At 42.5% G+C, this 21,076-nt stretch overlaps 2 protein-coding genes across 4 annotated transcripts in view; both read right to left on the bottom strand.

Moving 5' to 3' along the window:
- Positions 1-4,181: 4,181 nt before the first annotated feature.
- On the bottom strand, positions 4,182-10,840 carry LOC310964727 (ly6/PLAUR domain-containing protein 1-like; the record flags this gene model as incomplete). The annotated part of the gene is made up of 3 exons (XM_083937983.1): positions 10,733-10,840; positions 7,413-7,547; positions 4,182-4,417 (listed from the first exon to the last, which is right to left on the bottom strand). Exons 1-3 carry the CDS (start codon positions 10,779-10,781, stop codon positions 4,182-4,184), a joined length of 420 nt encoding a protein of 139 aa, XP_083794109.1. The 5' UTR covers positions 10,782-10,840.
- Positions 10,841-11,840: 1,000 nt separating this feature from the next.
- Positions 11,841-21,076, bottom strand: part of LOC310964831 (nck-associated protein 5-like) — a gene marked incomplete at its 5' end in the record, with an annotated part of 123,750 nt that continues 114,514 nt past the window's right edge. For all 3 annotated transcript variants that reach the window (XM_083938116.1, XM_083938117.1, XM_083938118.1), the window contains one exon: positions 11,841-14,354. In XM_083938116.1, the coding sequence (XP_083794242.1) occupies positions 14,040-14,354 (315 nt within the window). In that variant the 3' untranslated portion in view covers positions 11,841-14,039. The remainder of the gene's footprint in view (positions 14,355-21,076) is intronic.

The following is a 21,076-nucleotide window of genomic DNA, read 5'->3' as shown; positions in this document are numbered from 1 at the left end:
AATTTGAATCGATAGAAAAACCGGCCTTTCAATGCTTTGGCTAATGTCTTTGATTCATGAAGAAGATCTAATGGATATAAATGAGATGCTTTTAAACAGCTAGCTCCGGTTCATTATAACTATACACAACGTGCAGCATCTCTGCAGCTGAACTGAGGGTAATTGACTCTCTGGAGGTTTTTGATCTTGTTGTCCCCTGTTAGTCCGGATCTGGACCTAAAAAAACAAAAATCCCGCCCACACCAGAAAAGATCATTTCCCCTTCATTTCCAGTACATTTGGCCCACACAGTAAACAAAGTAGATGAGTTGAGATCCCTCATCAACTGGAGTATTTTCACCCTCACAGCCCTAATGTGACTGTGGTTTGCGCGCACGTCATTAGAGCAGGGCGGACGTGGGCCTTGTTATTTTTAATAATCTCTCGTTTTTTTTGCTGCTTCTTAATCCTGTGAGATCTGCAGTCGGCACTTCCTCCTCTGTGATCGTCAGTCCGGACTCCTTCCACCTCCTCCTCCTCTCCCTCCTCCTCTGTGTTCAGATTTAATGATGCTCTGTTGCACAGGCTGCAGGATGCTTTTGCTGCTTACAGAGACGAGTTTAAGATGCAACTGACACCACTGAGCTCTGACTTTAACACCGAATCATTTGAAGTCGTCTGGTATCACTGTGTTCGTTTGAGCTCAACTGGGTTTGAAACCTATTACTCATCTTTCTGCAAAGTTAGTGCAGAAAGATTTTACTGTGGCCTGCAGGATGGATCCAGAGGGAGCTGCTCTCTTGTGTCTCTAATCTGGCAAATCATTGGAAATGGTCACTTTGAAACACTGTCATGACACTGGACTGCCAAACTCTGTCTCTCTCTTTTGAATCATTCATTCATCTTCAACCGCTTGTCCCTGTGTGGGTCGTGGGGGGCTGGAGCCGATCCCAGCTGATATCGGGCGTGAGGCGGGGTCCACCCTGGACAGGACGCCAGTCTATCGCAGGACACATAGAGACGAACAGAGACAGACAACCATTCACACCTACGGGTGATTTTAGAGTCATCAATGAACCGAGCACCTGCACGTCTTTTGAATCTCTTGGATTAATTCCAGTTTAAATACTGGTTTACCAGATAAGGAGCTGAGAGAGTATTTATGGGATCTTAAATAGTTCAGTATCACAATATAAGACAAAGGCACATTTCTCATATCTCATCTTTGCTGAATTACCTGAATTTTAATCCTCCACAGGGCAAAAACTGCCGTTGTAAAACCGGTGTAAGAGAGCGGATTATGTCTAATCTGTATTCGCTGCTCATTCTGACAAAACCTTAACCTTTTGTTTCACACAAGGCTTTTATCAGTCCCGGTGCAGGCTGGTTGAGTATTTGTAAATGCACAGGTAGACCAAAGCAGTAATGATTAAAACGTAGCACAAGAAAGTCTGGAGGAACTCAGTGTATGCATGCTCATTTGGAAACCACAGAGACTGCACAGTGCACGAAACAATCAATAGACGAGTAACTGAGTGATAATGAAATGTAGCTAATTTAATAAAACACTGGTTCCGCGGCGCTCTTAGCCCGGCTGTGTGAAGGTTAAAGACACGGAGAGGGAACATTTGGGCCCAAATTACCTCCCAGGGACCAGCAGCAGTGGTGGATTTCATTTCCCAGAGAGTAAAACAAAGTCAACCCCTCCCTCCAAACCCTCGGAGATGTATGCATTACATCTGAAGTATGGTGAGTCCTAATGCCGAGCTGTCTTGGTTGAAACGGCTGCACGCGGAGGTTGTTACGTCTTCTACCTTTTCCAAAGTCAAATCACATGTCTTGTGGGTTAAACAGTGGTTCACCTGATGGAAAATTTGCTTTTTTGTTATTTTTATTATGACAATATTCCACGATTTCTCACTTAATCAGCAGGAGAGCACTATTCTGTAGACGTCACAGCTCCTACAGTTCCCTATAAAACCCTAAAAATAAACTATTACATGGGTCTGTGGCTTGAAAGGACCTAATTTGGTGCTAATTACTGTAAAGGGAAAATGGAGACAGTGCTCACTGGGATACTTCCAATTAATTACTAAAATAACCCCAAGAGTCTTTTCACAGCAAGTCTGCAGGAAAGCATACAAACTCAAAACAAGAATTGAATAATGAGTACTTTACGTTACGTTAAAACGTTTACTTAGGGTTAAAAGGAGCAGTTCCCTGGAAACCAACAACTGAAATGTCTGATAATTAAACATTACAGTGAAACAGATGATGTAAACTCTCTTGGGACTGACTGAAAACATGCCATCCAGCCACGTGACGGCTCGGTTTGTCTGCAACATTTATTTCCATCACACATCAGCAGAATACAGAGTTACTCTTCACAGAAGACCAGTCGGAAACCTGCCATGAACATTTATCGGATGACCCATCTCTGTCCGTTCAGTCAAATGATGCTCTGAAATATAATATTTATTAATATACAACATTCTTTCTTGGCTTAAGACCATTAATACTGTCTTGTGAGGCGTTAAAATACATATAAATATACTGTACAGATTGAACAAAACCATAGAATGAAAGCAGTCAAATGAGTAATAGTGATATAAACACATTTTTAAAATGGAGATAAGATCCATACAGTAAGCCAAATTCATTCTCCTTGGTAGATTATCAAACACAGCATTTGGTTAACAGCATTGTATACATGCAATATGATTTGGACATATGTTTAGTTATTTTTAAGCTCTAAAGAAATATAAACGTAAATGTAAATATGGCCGATATCACCCTGAAGCATTGCTCAAGTGAGAATGTGTTTGTGCTTATAGCTTATTCTTATACTGCACTAATACATAATGTCTAATTAATACATCCAATCAGCTTCAGTGTGGATTAATAAGCAATAACTCAAATCGTCTTCTCAAATGCGTTTCAGCATCTTTCATATTCCAAGTAGTAAAATGTCAATCAATAGAGCATGGCAGTGGGAAAATATGCATAATTAATACGCAGCAAGACCTCAGAAGCCCTCAAATTCACAAGAGTCTCCTTCATCATGTGAAGAATTTGAGTATTTTTTAGAGAATTAACTCAAAATACAAGAATCTGAGACACAACAGCATTAACGAAAGAGACAAAACAGTGATGCTTCCATCCATAAATCAACAAAAGCCTGATTAAATACACAGTTTTCCACAATAACGTCTACCAGCACTTTTTACAGAATGTTAAATAAATAAAATAACTTCCGCACAAAACGCTCCACTTCACAAAAAGCAAAGAAAACTGAGAGGTGCCTCGATGGAGCGATGAATGATTCACATGTGCTTCCACTTCTCCGCTCAGTGGTTACGGTGTGATATCGATCACATTAACAGTTTTTATTGACGCTGAGAGGAACCGAAGCCTGCGTGGCGTCCAAATCTGCTCCCTCAACACCACAGCAGTGATCACGTGTCCGGGCTCCAAGGTCGATCTATCATAGGAAATGTGCAAAAAATAATGTTGTATGCCGACGATTACCCTGAAAAGAATAGTTAATAGACATTTTATTTTTGGGGAATGTGCTTTTTCTGCTCCCATATCTGTCTGTAGTGATATGGCTACAGTGAGCCGCCAGTTAGCTTATGGTCGATACACATAACCTCAATCAGTACTATCAAATGTGGACACCGTATCGTTTTGAACACGTCATATTAGAAATATGACCGCGTTGATACGTTTGACAACCTTATCTCCAGCAGGTAGCCTCTCATCTCATCTCATCTTCAGCCTCTTATCCGGGGTCGGGTCTCGGGGGCAGCTGCTTTAGCAGGGGACCCCAAACTTCCCTTTCCCGGGCCACATTAACCAGCTCTAACTGGGGGATCCTGAGGCGTTCCCAGGCCAGTGTGGAGATCTAATCTCTCCACCTGGTCCTGTCAAACTTGTCTTTTTATTAAACTAAAGCAAACAAGTTCATCCTGTTTGGTTGGAGTTGCAAGAACAACCTGATTTGATTGGACTTCCTCTCCTGCTGCCAAAGCCTCTAATCTTGCACGATAAAATGCCAATTCTGCATTTTGACTTCTGTTTACAAGCCCGAATTAAGTTCTAACTGGTCAGTGTGACACTAAATGAACAAACAAGACAACTATCCTATGGTTTACACTAAAGAAAAATCTACTGTACAGTGGGGAGATGATGGGATACTCAGTCTACACCACAGGGAGGAGCGTCAGGGACGGCAGGAAGAGGGCCAGGAAGAGGACAAGGGGACAGTTGGACGTCGCCGCCGAAGGAATGGGACGCTTCCTCCTGGGCCCGTTGCAGAGTGGCGTGTTGCAGCAGGAGATGCACACTGAGTTCAGCCTGCCGGTGCAGAACTGCTGGTAGCCAGAGGAGGCAATGAGGCAAGCCCCGGAGGAGGCACAGGACTTCCGATAATGTATTCCTGCAACAACAAAAAACAAACAGATATTTTAAATGTGTCCAGTTCAGTCATGCAGCTTTAAGATGTTGTAATGCTTTAGAATATAACAGACTACATTAGTGATTCCCCCCTGCTGTAATTAGATCGCTTAGATTGAAGATGTAACATATAAGAGCCTTGTCTTTTGCGGCGCTGCAGCATTTTATTGCACTACAGGTCTATGGAGCTATTGACTTCCTGTCTGCTCTTATTAACTGATGTTTGTCGGTGTGGTATGCTACAACAATTTGTGTATGAAGAGGAAAAACTCATATTCTGTGGTACTGTAACTTTTTTATTGCACTCAAGAGCCAGCAGCTCCCTTATCATGTGCTGTTTCTGCGTCTGGTATACAGTGCCAGTGCTATTTGTTGTGTTACTATGGTATGTTATCGCCAGCATCATTTATGTGGCGTTCTTATTGTGTTATTTATCTTGCGTTTTCTGCAAATTCAATTTCCCCACAGTGGACAAGAAAAGGTTTTGATTAAATCAAATTCAGATACATTCAATCTCCGCGGGCAGAACATCCCATAATCTAGAAATGCTTTTATTGATGGAGGGAAAATACAGGCTACACCTGAGCATTTTTACCTCTATGACACTGGTAGTCTTTGTGTTTGTCACACACATGTTTCTACAGAGAGCATTGCTACTGTGTCTCACAAGGCAAAGCATAAACACGCATTAACATCTGTGGCATTGCAGGTTCAATGCCTTACTCAAGGGCATCACACAGAGCTACTGTTGCAGCCACTGAACCTGTAAATCTCCAATTACAAGATAGTGTGTCGAACCATGAAGCCACCTGTCTGATATCTTCCTCAACATAATTATTTGTAAAGCAGTCACCTTGCCGAACAACACACCTTACCTCAAACTGTTTCTTTAATTAGTAATTTGACAATGCCTGTAGCTTACATGTGGTTTGATGGAAGTTTTGGACACTCTGAAGCAGGTGTCTCAGGTGTGGCTGCAGGTTTTCAGTCCAACCAAGCAAGAACACACCTGACCAGACTGATTCAACCAACTTTATCGCCTTCACACACTTGGATTTGTTGGATCAGGTGTGTTCTTGCTTGGTTGGAGTGGAAACCTGCAGCCACAGTGGCCCCCTTTACTGGATCACTGCGACACTCCTGCTCTGAAACATCCATTTTATGGCCAGAACAATTAAAACACGTCCTTCCTCAGTCAGAGGCAGAGTAAGGGGAGTCATGCCTTGGCCATCCTAAAAAAAGAAAGTGCGTTATTCGACTGACTCAATTACCACTGTAGTAAATTAGCTAATTAGTTCAACATGCCAGTGACTGCAGCTCACGTTAGAGCAGATAAACACACAAACATACTTTGCTTGTTTCTGATTTTGGAAAACCTTAAAAACTCCAAATCTAGTAAGTTAGCACCGAAAGGCAGAGCCGTTTTATTTTTCTGTAGCACAGGGCTGCTGAACTAATGTCTAATGTAACTGTGTTGGTGGCAGCTGAAAGAAAGTCTTTTCTCTTTGATGAATGAGCCAAATAAAGTGGTCCGGCGAGATGGTGTGTGTGTGCTGGGCTTTGGGAGCGATACGACAACACAGAGATGTCTCATAGAACTCAAAATGAAGACAAAAACAATGGAGAGACTAACTTTGCGTAGGCTGACGATGCGTCTTGGATAAACTGATGTGTTACACCGTCTGATGCTTTGTCTGCGAGACTGTGCTTTCTTTAACACAGAGTCTATCCACACATCAGTCAATGCAACTCTCTCTCCATCTTTGAAGCAGAGCAAAGGGACAAAATAATAGATAACGATGTCTATCACACTGGAAAACCACAGGAGATTTGTTGTGACCTACTCAGCCTCCTCCGCTGGGTCAGACATGAGGATTTAAAGGTGTTTGCAGGGAGGAAACAGGGATAGTTGGGGGGGAAGTTTCTCATTTTAAAATGCCAACAGGGGCAAACATCCCAGCTGATTTAATTTGCTGTGTGTGTAGGTTGTGCTTGCATGACTTGAAATAAATGTCACATTATAGCAAAACATTGCACAATTTTTTGACAATTTCAACACAACCTCGACTGCATCTCGGCTCATCCCAGTTGAAACATCAGAATCATAATACAAAGTGCTTTAACGACTTAATAATATATAATACTATCGCCTACGCTAGAGGTCTGCAACCTTTACTATCAAAGGAGCCATTTTCCCTCCTCTTCCACCAGATACAATTTCTCTGGAGCCGCAAAACATATTTGATGTCACAGCTTATAAAGGTTTATATATGCTTACTGTTGACATTTTATTCCTGTTATTAACTGTCCTAAAATTGCGGTAGTTCGCTAATTCCTCGCCACATAGCAAGCATACAGGTAAGCCGCCATCATGTGAAAGTAAATGAATAAGTCCACGAAACACTATTTTCCTTTGCTGATGTTTTGGGGGGGATTCATCCAGCATCAGCGCGGGTCACCAACTCCAGATTAGCACCTGCAGGGAAAGGCGCCGGGCCGTACACCAAGGATGGGACAAGGATATTTTAGTTTCACCTAATATTTTTTCAATATCACCTTGAACTCCAAGATAAAATGTGTTCCCTTGTCCACTGTGTAAAGAAACACGTTATTTACACATTGTTTATATCATTTTCTGCCAAAGCTACAGGGAGCTACGGATAAGGGGCTGAAGAGCAGCATGTGGCCCAGGAGCTGTGGGTTGCAGACCCCTGGCCTATACCCTCATCTGAGCGGCAAAGAAATAAAACTTAATGCTCAGAGGTTGCACAGCTTCTGCCTTCTGCTCCCAACTTTCTTCTGCACATAAATAATCTTGGTCAGTTTTGGCTGACCCCGCCTGTTCATTCATATCCTCAACGATCCATCTTAACGCAGACTGTTCTGGATCCTATGAAGGAAGATGAAAACCAAGAGAGCCTCTACCTCCACCAAGGACGCATAATCCTCCAACAGACTTGCATCAAACTGTCTCTTACCATCAGGTTTCACCAGCACCTCCTTCTGGCACATGTCCTGTACGTTGACGGTGCAGTTGACGATGTACTCCGGCGTGGAGCAGTCATTCTGCTTCATCTCCTCACACTGGTAGCACTGAATCTGGAGGGCATCTCCTGCACCACGCAGCAGGAACAACAGTGCAACACAGTCAGTCATTACAGGTGACACAACAGAGCCCTGAATAATCCTGTGATCAATGTTCTCATTTGTCCAGGTCATCGCTATCCCCAAAGAAATTTAGAAACACCAGAAGATTTGTAACATTACAACCCAGTAGAGCACTTTGTTAGTGCACGAAGGGCTCCAGTGACATCCAGTGACATCATCGGCCTTGTGCACGCCAGACCTTTGGACCAGTCCCAGCCTGGTCCTGGTCCTGGTCCAGTCCCAGCCTGGTCCTGGTCCTGGTCCAGTCCCAGCCTGGTCAGATGCGTACATGAACTGATGAAGCCTCTTGGATGAGAGGTGAAACGTCTTCCTAGACAAATAACCAAGTCCAGTTGTTTTTGACTTAAATTTCTTTGGCGAGCCCTGATAATTTTTTTTTTTTAAAGAAAATAATTCGGTTTAAGCTGTCGTGAAATGTACGATACGATTTTGCAGGACTTTGGAAAATAGACATAGAATTTATGTGCATTGCTTACATCTAACTTAGATAACTTAGAGCGTGTTGATCTTCCGTACAGTAACTTTAACATTTTATTTACAGAAATAATACGACATATTTCTTGCAGAGGTTTAGATGCAAAATCAATGTGCAGTAAATAAGAAGTTACAGCCTCATCTCATCAGCTTAGCTTAGCACAAAGCTAACCTGCTGCCGGCGTACCGCATTCACACACGTGTGGTATCAACGAACTACCAGCAATAAAGTGAATAAGAGAATTTCCTTAAATGTCGGTTCCTTTGAGAGCAGTGTGAAGTCTTGTTGGAGGTTGTTGTTACATTAAAAAGCATGTAGACAAATATAGAAGCATTAAGCCGTGGTTTACAGTGATTTTAGAGCAGCTACCTGAACGGTGCGCAGCAAACTTGTCTTTTATTTATTTACTTAAGCTTCATACTTGCCTTACGCTGCGCTAGTTCAATGTCACCTATCTCCTGTTTTCTGCATGTCGTCCTCTCACAACAGAATCCATTACTTTTATCCTTCATCCTCTCACAACAGAATCCATTATTTGCATTCTTCTCGTGCACATTAGTCTACATTTTTCTCATTCAGCACATTTTGCAAATCCAATCTGTACATTCCTTTAATTCTTTATGTTTACTTAGGAGTCGAGCAGCAAAGGCTTTAACAGATGATGCTTTGTGTGAGAGCCTCTGATGGTGTCACACTTCCATCAGTGCTGTGACATTACAGCAGCGACAGTGCAGAGATTTCGTGACTTTACAAAGCACATAAGAAATTCTTCAGCGAGTCTGATCTTAGGTGCTTTTATCTGCGTTCTCATGTGTCAACAGAGAGGCTATAGACTCACACACTGAAGTGAGGAAAAAGCTGTAAAGATAGAAAAATAACACATCAGCAGAGTGCAGAGAGGGTCCTTTAACATCTCTTTTTTTCTCCCATGCATTTTTATGGGTGATAAAGCGTCATTTACAATACACAGCGGCATAAAGAGAGATGCACTCTGCAAGTGGAGAGAGTGGTAGTAAAAATGTGAGTGTCTGAGGCATTTTCTCGTAAAGATAATATCCAGATATTAATCGGAGGCTTTTAAAGCTGGACTTTCGTTATTGCCTAGATGGCATAATTAATTGGAGGTTCTGTTTTACTCAGCCGTGCAGAAAGGGTGAAACATCTACAACTTATGAGACCTTAAATGGTGTCATGTCTACGGTCGCTGGATCATTTTTTTGCAGACATGTGTGCTTTGCAATACTCCTCTGCAATATGTGTGACATATTTTCACTGGTAACTCATTGCATCATAGGTGATGGTGAAGTATGTTCATTTTATTGAATCGCTGATTGTTTTTCACAGAGAGCTGGGAATGAAAAGCTCTTGATTGCAGGGAATTACATCAGTCAGTGTTTTGAACGCACACTGGATTACTATGCCGGCTTTAATGAGTAAATCTAAGAGATGTAATCATTACAGAGGCATTCAATCACAAACTTCAAGTCCAGCAAACGCGCCTGCCTGCCCTTTCTCTCCTCGATCTCCCGCACAAGCCATCCTTCGCCACTGACATATATTAGTAGTGTAATTATTGATATGGCACCAGACATTAATCTCAGCCCTGACAGCGCCATCAAACGTATCTGATAGACGTCCACATATAACTTCACAACTCCAGCCTAATTACTTTAAAACAAGCAAATGCCTGAATGCTCCATCCATCACCCGGGAGGAGATTGTGAAAACAAGGAACTTATTTGCGGGGGTAATATCTGTCACACTGAAGGGCCGAATCCAATGACGGAGCACAGCTTTCTATCCGTTTGATCAGAGAACTGCTCTAAATCAATTTGATCACTCACAACAGAAAACAGATGATATAAAAACAAACAGAAAATCATAAACCAACATCTTCTAAAGGCAATCCCATTAAGTACGATCACACGAGGCTCTACAGAACAGCAGACTATTATAATAAAATCAAATATAGGTGTAGGAACAACTGTGGAAACTGCAGCCTGTCTCCACATGAGCCCCAGCAGCAGAAAGGCACAGAAAGGCAGCATCCTCCTTCTTTAGCAGCAAGAAGAAAACCCCTCATTCAGCAGATGCATCAACCAGAGAGACAGACACAAGCAGAACATGGTAATCACAGGTGTGAGGGTGTCCTTTGGATTGAATCTGGGTTTCTATGCCGGTCCCTCTGTGCCAAAATTGCGCAGAGGATTCCTGCACAGCGCTGCTCCCTCAGCGCGAAAAACCTGACTGTTAATTACTGTCCATTATTAGTGGTCCTTAACTTCCAGGAGCATTAAGAGTCAGCCGGTCAATGTTTGCTTTCAATGCGGATTCGGACGCACGGACTTCACACATGCAGGAGAAGTTACGAGAAGGCAGTAGTTCTGTTTTCTACATCCAGAGAAATGTAGTTTGGAACAGCATATGTTGAAATGAAATGATTAAAATATCACGTCTGGATGAACACATGTACATAGTTATTTGTTGGCACTCGGCCTCTGTTGCGCACGAATGCATCCTCTATATATCTTTGCACAGATCACAACATCACAACATTTTGCTGCATACAAGAGGAATACGTGCGCTCCAGACGGTGCCATCGCGCACTGACCACAGCACTAAAACGGGTCCGCAGTCCCTCCAACTCGCACCTACCTGCCTCGAGAAGGACTCCAAGTAAAGTCGCAAAAACGAGAAGATGCATTCTCTCCGAAATGACGCTCGGAGGGGAAACATCAGACCAAATGAACTTGTTCAGCACGGAGAACGAACCGCCGCGGAAGAAAGCCCGGACACGGATCCACTCATCGTCCTCTCGGCGGTGCTGAGGTGAGAGCAAAAAAAGCTCCGCGAAAAAAGTGTGGAGAGTGTCTCCTCTCTCCGGCGCAACTGGAGACGAACACAGAGCGCACAGACCGTACAGAGCACCACGTGACGGGGGCTCGCGGCTGTCATCTTCATCTCAGCCGCGCGCTGATTACGGATGGAGATAATACATTTATACACGCATGTGAGTGAACAGATTTGGCTTCTTTAAAAATGTTTTATGACATTTAAATTCCAGGTCTGTGATGGAGAGCTAAGTGAATTCACGAGGCCACCTCTTTTTATTCCAATACCCTAATTTAGATTGTTCCTATACAATGTTTATAATGACTTCAGTGTGTCCTTCAAAAGTTTAACACATCTCATGTACTGTATGCTTATTATTATTAATATTTCAGAAGCATTTGGGGACTTGCAGCCTGTAATGACTGTGTATTTCTGACTATTTAAGCATTTATTTGGATTTAAAATGACCATTATGTCGTCTGCTCCTTGGGATATATAGGCCTACCGAATAATGGTCTACAGTATTCACACACTCATCTGACTCTACTGCTGTTTGAATACCTTTTGTGATCAATACAATTTATTAAGCCTATTACTGAATGGAGAGGCAGGCAGAGAGAGAAATCACCCGAGCGCGCGTAAACTAATTGCGTTTATTTAGACGCACATAATTACCCATCAAGGGACTAATGGTTATAAATCCCTCCGCGGCAGAGCGACCTGCCAGCCCCTGCTGACAGATCGGGAGTGGGCAGCGGTGATTACACGCGATGCCCTTGGGGTGAGAGCTTTCGGGTTTCTCCCCAAACCTTTATTTCCACACTGAGAGAAAGAATGGATCACCCGTGGGGACGCACAAATAAACACACACACACACACACACACACACACCTTGCAGCTCCGTTTGAAATAGGAAATAGTTTCTCGTATTTATTTAGGAAATAGTTACATAAAATATAGCATTAAAGTCTGGGGTAACAGACAGAATTGCACACAGTAATAATAATAATAATAATAATAATAACATTAATAATAATTACCAAAGTAACACTGCTGGTAACCATTTCTCTTTACAAAGGGACATTTAAGGAGAGAGGTGAAGCATGACACTCACACTACAGTCTGACGTTACAAAATGTGGGTATAAATACTGGACATCTAGAAAAATACACAAGTCCTCTGCGGACTTTCTTCATACAATATTAACAGTTTCATAGAAAAATTGAAACAAACAGTCAGCTCTGTTGATTAGCACCAGCTGGTCAAATTCCAGATAGAAATATGGCATAAATGCACCTAAAAGTTCAAATATGTCTTTAAAATAAAGTGATAAAATAGTTTCGTGTTAGCTCTTATTGGTCAAAATAAATCGCTTTAAACAAGAACCCCTAAAGAAGTCCATAAGAAAAGATACATGCCGTTCTCAAACAGTAGACTTTAAACCTTGGTTGAATGATTGGCAAACAATTTACATCTTTTTTTCTTTCCTTATTTGCATATGTCCATCAGCAATGCCCATTCTGATATTAACTTATAGCATTTTTTATATACAACATAATGTACAACTACGAAAGGAACATTGAGGTTCGGAGAGTTCAGGTGTGTTGCGCTAAATGAGACTAAAACTAAGCCGTTTGGATTTTGGAGTTTTGCGTGAGGAGGTCAAAAAAACGCTGAGTTATCCGTGTGTGTGGACATTTTCGTTCTTACAATCTACACTAGTCCAGTCTGTTCCCTGAGCTACCAACAATGACACCAAGACGTTGGTCGTTTGCTGTACCTGTGTAGTCAGACACTGAAAAATCACCTTATAGGTTAATGTACCATGTGGAAACATAGTATGCTTTGCTCCAGTTGAAATAATTAGATAAACCTGCTGCTAAGATGAATATTGTTAAGTAAATTGTGATCATTTGCAACATTTTCTGCTGAAATTAACCTACAAATACAAGATTGGCAACAGGTTTTGACCTTTAAAATGATTTTAAACGCACCAAAATGAAAGAAAACTTCAATCCCGTAATGTAGTTATAGAGATATTGCTTAAAAAAAAAAGGTAAACAAAGGTGATGTGGTGTTTACCATGACTGTAAAGATGACAGGCCAACAGAAATGAAGCCAAAACATCTGGGTGGTGTTCATCATTTCTGATACGTTTGGTTTCAATTTGTTATTTGTTGCTATAAAAACGGGGTGAAACTTCCTGATTCAGCTGTAACTGAGTTGTGATTGGTCGGGCGGGTTTATTGGGGGTGGGGGCTTTGATACTGCCCGATCACCACTGTGGAGGCCCCGGTGGTGCCTCTATCCAGGATGTTTTAGTTTCACTTTGCAAGTGGGAGGAAGTGGCGATGCGTCGTCATCTTTATAGTCATTGGTGAGTTATTGTTGGTCGTGATTCCACATGGGCGATATTTGGGCAACTTCAATGAGCAAAAACTTAGCAGCAAAACATAAAATGACACCTTAGGTTTAAATCTATTTTCCTAGCAAACAGGAATGCAATCAAAGTAGCAGTTCTGTTGCAGCTGTACGCCAATGCTGTCCCAAGAAGACACCCTGCTTATCGCTGCATTAATAACCGTTCACTTTACACTCCTCACACACTTTGTACAGTATTTGTTACAGTGCAATGATAAGAAGTTCCCCAGCATGGGGAGAGAAAAATTGCAATGAGACAATGCTGTGTATTGCTGTCTAGTCCACCACACCCAGAGTCAAACTATTAAAAAAATCCTGGTTTGGTGTTTGGGTTTAAGGTTTTCATCCGCGTGTCTCTGGCTCCACTAAGTGCTTCGTGTTGTATGTAGAGAGGATAGGGCTCCAAATGTTGCGGCAGGGCTGTAGGCCAGTCGGACTCATTTCCAATATACGGTAAAAGTCAAGCTTGAAACAAAGCCAGATCCATAGAGGTTTGAGACTAAAGCCAAATCAAACCAAGTCAAACTGAAGTATTTTTATATGCAAATGAAAAACCGAATGCTTACAAGTTGTTAAGCTTCAACAGAGATGAAAATCTACCTGAAAATCCACTCAGAAAAAGAAAATTTGAGTGTCCAAGAACTTGTCTTGAGAGTCTCGAGACGTCGACTGAACTCTACTGCTACAGCCCTGCCTTCTTACTCTGTTCCTACACTTCGTTGGAGCCCTGACTGGTGCAGGAGGAGAAGCTGTCGTACAGCGAGTCGCTGAATGAGCCCACGGGATCCACCCCGGGCTTGCTTGAGAAGCTGGAGGAGGAGGGCTCGTCCACCTTGGAACAATCCTCCTCGCTCTTCCCCGCGTCAGCGTGGCGGTCACCCCTGCGGCTGCCTAAACTCGTGTCCGGATACAGGCTGCTGCTGCTGGAGCTGCTGTGATTCAGCTTGTTCAGGGACTCCAAAGAGAAGTCGAGAGAGCCTGGCTGGTTTGCACTGACAGGCGTCTTTTCCATGGGAATCTCCTTCTGCAGAGATAGAGAGAGCGCAAAATATGTTAGTCGATGGTGAGGAATTATCATTTTTTGCATGTGTAACTCCACTTTGACAGATACACAATGAACACTGAGCACAGAAGATAATCTGACATTGCACCATGTAACTCAACTCCTTTGCAGTGTTGTGCTGCAAAGCAATAAGACTGACGCCACTTGAGAGCATGACAGTGATCTATATTGAGATTTTTATCACACTCAAGGACCAAATGTACGTCTTGGGTGTTGGCAGGCATGCATCTCTGGGCATCTGGGCTCACCCACTCTCCCTGTTATATTAACTGCGTCATATGATGTGTAATTTCTTTTGTACAGCCCGTGGCAGTCCACTTTATAGATAAGCGTAGTCTGGAATATGTTACCCGGGGGAAATGTTGCATGTAAAGCTCCTATCTATTAACGCTGCTTCAATTAGCCAGAGCAATTTTATCCTAATGATGAGGGTGACTTCATGTGCTCGGAGTCGTGACAGTTAAGACGGTTTTAGAATTGAAGAATGGTATTATTGCTGGTCTTATCACCCGACTGGATCGTGTCTTGTTGGCCTTTCAAGGGCACACGCCTTAAGGCAACGCAGCAGTGATTAGTCTCCACAACAAAAGTGCAACCATCTGCTACTTTGGTACTTTATGCTTACATTCTTTGTCACAGGACTCACTTCTCTCCAGTAAGTCTGCAGATGAAAAAACAACCCATGAAGCTAAAAATAGTTGTTTACGATGTGCCAACTATTTATGATCTCTACTGTGGGTCTCAAAAGCCACTTTAGGGAGCTAGTTACTGTAGCAATCAGTATCGAAATCCCTCCTCAGAGGCTGTAAACCAAATCTTGTGGCCAGTGGCATTTTGCAATTCCAGCCTGGGAGAGCAGTTCTAGGTATTTTTTGCAGGGGGTAAGTACACAGAGGAATAGCTAGAGGGTCCGGGCAACCTCTAGAGACTCTCCAAACCTGGATTATTTAGAATTTTGCTGCGAGGTGTATCTCCCATCAGACTTCAGCCCAGAACTACTCCACACAGAAGCATGAACGAATAAACACGGCTCCATCAGTGATATACTCCAGAGTATTGTTAAAGGGGTAAAACCGTCTACAGTTTTGTACGTCCTAGAACTCATGACTGAAAAACTAATTTGCCAGCGGATCAAGGAGCAAGTGCTGCTAAAGTGCAAGCTTTAAACCTTCATCAGGACCAAACACCGGGGGCTCTTTAAATAAAAGCCCTGCAGATGTTGCAGTACATGAGTATATCATCAGCATAATATTTCACTGTGACCACACAAAGTGCTGTTAATTTGAAGAAATTATCTGCATACTATCTCAGTGTAATCAAGCTACACAGCATCGCATCATCTTACATATATACTGTTGCAGAGGAAAATCTTTGTTTGCAAGATTAGAATTTAAAAAGCTCCTCATTATTTTTCTTGTTCAGTTTTTTTTTTCTGTTTGTTGTAGGATTACAGACAAACTACTTTCCCAATCGCCATGAAACTTGGAGGAAGGGTGTAGCATGGGTCAAGAAAGAACCCATTAAAGTTTGAAGCAGAGCTTATTTTTTTTACTTTTGTGAACATTGCGAGGTAGTGCATTTGGCCTTTGGTGGAGGTCTGCGCTCTCCGACTGCCCTTCTAGTTGTAACTGCCAGCAATTGTTTGTTGACATCTCTGTAATTCTTTTCACCAAGTGGGAGATACTGTTGCTGTCAGAATTTACAAATATCTACAACTGTGTGTTACAACTCCAAGAGTAACATGAAGGGCTTTTAGGACTTGGTTGTTCTTAATTACAGTCTAAACTGCCTTCCTCGAGCGCATGTTGACATGTTGCAACCACCTTCCCATTGTTACCCTTGGATACTCAGTTTTCTCAGTCTGGCTTGGTTCGCTCCAGAAATTGTTCTGTAATATAAAATAAGTAAAATTCCCTAACCTGCTACTTTTGTAGTTTCTAATGCTTTTAAGAAGCATGAAGCTTGTACTCAACTGTGTTCAGTGTGTGCATGTGTAGGTGGAGAGAGTCAAAACAATGCTCATTGTTGTTCTCAGTCGTGTTCCTCACGGGCCTGAGTCCTTGTTGGTTTCCTTCCCACCAGCTAGTTAATTGCGTCCACCTGCCAACCCAGGTGCGAACTATTGTGTCAGGTGGGTTTGAATGAAACCAGCAGGAGCCCAGATAGCGATAGGTACTGTACGATCAGAGCATGGGGGGAGAAAACAGTCTTCTTTCTCAAAATGTCGTATAAGTGCATAGGCTTCTGGCTTACTGAGGCTTGGGTCAGAAGAAAAGAAAATAATTATAGCTAAAAGGTTTAATGAAAGAACTATAAAAATGAGATATTTGTGTAAATTAAATATGCTGGTTTGCATTATTTACATTCTCCTCAAAACTTCAGGGGTTGAACTCAAAAGCTTATCCATAACAAAAGAACCTAATCATGTCATACTTTTCACCCTAAAATCCCACCAAACCCCACTTGTGTGACCTTTCGTAGCAGGTGTACATTTGTCAAGAAAACTGAAAGAAAGGTTAAAGGAAGATGCGCCCAAAGGTGATATAAAATGTTGCAGGTGTGGAAGTTGAGCCCAAATTTAACATGTGTTGAATGCACATTAGACTTTGGCTTCTGGAAACAAAAGAGTGCATGAGGAGATGGGGATCAGGGACTAGCAGAGTTACATGACAGTGAAGAACAGACTCTATCAGCCCCCCCTTCCTATATCTTGCTTTGGTGGAAACACGAAGAAAGAGAGGGAATGGCTGTCTTATCGCTGATTGGATTGGATTTTGGAGGAACACAATTACCAAGCCGATCGAACCTTCCTGGTACAGGTCTCTGTACCACCTGCGGGCTCAGCCAAAATGATGGCTGCACACATAACTGAGGCTGCAGGCAGACGTTTCAGTGAGAGCTTCCCACTTGAAAACACGAGGGGCCATAACAGCAATTGGTTCTGCATCACATGTCAGTAATGGGGTGTCTAAGCTCCAATTCAGTACACCTGCTCGCTACAAAAGCTTATGGAAAGGGTCTTTTATTGTGACATGAGGAAGACATATTTCCCCCTTTTCCCCTGTTGTGTGTATTTTTCTCTTTACCTTTAGGTTTTCACTTGTAAAATGTCTGTATGTGCTTTAAAGTCATAATCATTAAGATTTTGAATCACATACAATCCCATTTTTGATGCTATTTATGGTATGCATTTGTTCTGCCATTCATTGTATTTACATTCAGCAATTACCTCTGCTTTTAGTTGTTTTTATCCGTAGTGGCGTAGTGGAGTCTGCCATCCCTTTCTGGATTCAGACTGCCTACCTAAACATGGGTATTTTGTCTAATTATCTAATTAATATCAGCCTATCTAATTAATGTCCGTTAAGCTCCTGCTAAACTCAAAAATTTGCTGCTATTTCACATTAAAAGCTTACTACTAACTAACTTGGACATTTTTCAACAGTTAGTTTTGCAAGATAGTAATGAAACAGACCCCACTGTGATGAAAGTCTTATGTATACTGGAGGTAACACATCTAAAGTTTGGTTTGGACACTATCAAGGAAGCAAGGAAGGAAGGAAGGAAGGAAGGAAGGAAGGAAGGAAGGAAGGAAGGAAGGGAAACTCATATTGCTAGAATTTGACATGAAGTTATACAATCTGAATCTGAACATTGTGTCCAAGGTATTGCATTGACTGATATAAATCTACTTTACAATGGGAACAATGGTGAAAAAAAAACAGATATAAAATGTTTGTTGTCTCTGTATAAGCGCCGTCTTCGCCGCCATCATTGTGCGAATAATTAGATCGCCGGCATTTTATTTCTGGCTACGTCTGACTCCTGACTCGTATTGTGCGGCCTAGCAATGCTATCAATCTCACAGCAAGTCAAGGGGAGCACACATTCCTGCTGTTGATAGTTATTTGTACACTGATATAGTTTTGGTTATCCAGTGGCCCTATTTCAAATTACATGTCAACTGAAATGTCCCAGTTCCCTCGCCATGTAATCATTGCACAAGGTAACAAGCTGTTCCGCGCTCAGGGAGATGCGGTGCATGCTAATTTGTTGTTCTCTGGGTCATATAAACCCCAGGAATCTCCCTAACTTTGCAAGTTTGAATGTTACTTTCATGCAGAAATTCTCCTTCATGCAGACAAAGGATGTAAAAAAGACAAAGAAAAGAGTAAGTAAGCAGGAAGGGAATGAACAAAAGTTAGTTAGAAGGTAGTTTGGGAAGGGAAGTCCAGAAATAAAAAAATAAATGTTTAGAACAAAGGCAGGAGAAGTCGACTGAGAAGAACAGACAAAGAGAGTTGTACGGGGGAGACAGAAATAGAGAGAGACAAAACTGAAAGGGAGACGAGGAGCGACACGTGGGAGAAAGAGATACTCGGAGGAAGGAGAGGACAGAATGAGAGGGAGGCGGGGGGCGCCGTTAGCAGGGCTGTCAGGTGCTGTCAGGATGATGAATGGGAGGGCCAGCGCGGGCTGTGAGGGCTCTGATGGGAGCCGCTGAGCTTTACATCACTCTCCTGAGTGTTTGTGAAAGGTTATTAAAGGCGCTTAAATCACCGGGCTCTGACACAGACCCGCTACCAGCCAGCAAACTTTCCCAAACTGCGGCCAATGACGATGTCTTCCGAGCCACGACAAAAGGAAAGTGGCCGCGCGCGGAGAGGGGTGAGGAGTCGGTGACACGCACATGGATTTTCCTTTTCAAAAGAATAATGCAGGGTAAATGGGTTCAACAGCAGTCATCCATCATTAGGAATAAGGTTATTGTCAAAACCAACACCAACGTCGGCTCACAATGAAGGAATATTGAGTCTTCAAAGTCCTGTTTTCTTACACACGGTGACAAATGGAAGTTTTCCTGCAGTCCTTTTTTCTCGATTCTAGGGCAGTAACATCCCCTATTGTATCATTTAAGATACAGTAACCTCCCCTATTGCATCATTTAAGATACAGTAACCTCCCCTATTGTATCATTTAAGACACAGTAACCTCCCCTATTGTGTCATTTAAGATACAGTAACCTCATCTATTGTATCATTTAAGAAACAGTAACATCCCCTATTGTATCCTTTAAGATACAGCAACCTCCCCTATTGTGTCATTTAAGATACAGTAACATCCCCTATTGTGTCATTTAAGATACAGTAACATCCCCTATTGTGTCATTTAAGATACAGTAACCTCCCCTATTGTATCATTTAAGACACAGCAACCTCCCCTATTGTATCATTTAAGATACAAACACCCATGTAGAGCACATTCTTGAAGTTAGCTTATTTCCTTTGGAGGTGGGCGTAAATATTCTTACTGCAGATTTATTTCACATATTTTAAGAAAACGAGGACTCAGTATTAGACAGAAAGGGCTTTTTTGTTGGGATTAATTGTGATGACCCCTGTGGTGTCACACAGTTTGCTGTGTGATCCATCTGTCTGTGCACTCTGCAGGTGGATCGTTAGAGTAACCTGGAGCACCTGAGGGCGACTGCAGCTTTGCCCCCTTCTCAAGTTTGGTTTGGTTCTTTGTCTGTCTCTTTGTGTTGTATCTCTGTAGTAGCTTGAGTCGTTTGTACTCCTTTTGTGTATGTTTCTGTCATTAAATGTGTCTTTGTGAGGACACCCTGACACCTCGGGTCCGCTACTCTTTGAAAGACAACTGTGTACTTTTGTATGTAATGTTTTGACAGGACATGATGCCAGATTTGTTTTGGGAGTTTGGCTCTTGACCTCTCAGCTCTTGTTCAGTCTCTGCGAGCACCAAAAGCTACCCTTCTACCCTCAGATATGTAGCCTACTACTCCCAATTAAATGACCGGCAGGTTTGAGGATGAGACAAACAGAGCTTCACCGGATGTGTGTTGTGTCTTGCATGTCAGCTAATGCTTACCGCTTGGTCACACAGCACGGCATTGAACATCTGGTTTGATTCGCTGCCTCTCTGCTGGGACTCGGATCAAATTCAGAAACCTCTCTTTCGCTTCAAGTTCAAGTGCGGGCGCTCAACTTTGCTTTGTTAGAGGAAGACTCGTACAATAATATAATACCTGCTTTTGCCTGCGGAGGTCAGGTAGACGAGTCAAGGACACTTCAGCAGTGTTGACTAGATGGTCTTTCTACGCACTACACCACCCTGCTGCCAAACATCCAGGCAAATGAGTTATTTTTGCAGGTAATGAAGAATAATGGCGAGGCATATATAATGGTGCTAATGAGAAGTTCTGCATTTTATTCTTATTCATGGGTGTAAATGATTTACAGCAAAGGTCAAGCGTAAAAACAGATTTTTTTCTCTCTCCCTTCTCATACACAATTGTGTTTTGAACTTCTTTCCTTTTTTCAGAATATGGATTTTAGTGTGAGGGCGGGTGTCGGGGCAGCAGCAGTGTAAGTGAGGAGAGCTTGGCCGTGCCATAGAGCCGGGCCGAGCGGTGCTGGAGGCCATTTCATGGTCTCTGGTCCTCATTTGTCATTCAGCGGCGTTAAATACTAATCGGCAAATACCTGCTGACACAAGAGGGGGAGCTGATCGAAAGCAATTAGGCGACTTTTTCTTTGAAAATCCGCAAACATTTCCAATGGTAGTGAAGAAAAACCTCAGAGTTTAGCGAACGCCTCGGGAAGTTTTTCAAAGGTAAAGTTGAATCTCAAGACGGGCTCTGACCATCTGAAGTCTACGACATA

Source organism: Echiichthys vipera (assembly GCF_963691815.1).
Source record: "Echiichthys vipera genome assembly, chromosome: 23".
NCBI lineage: Eukaryota > Metazoa > Chordata > Actinopteri > Perciformes > Trachinidae > Echiichthys > Echiichthys vipera.
Note: the sequence above shows the minus strand (reverse complement) of the source record. Positions and strands in the feature narration are given on the sequence as shown.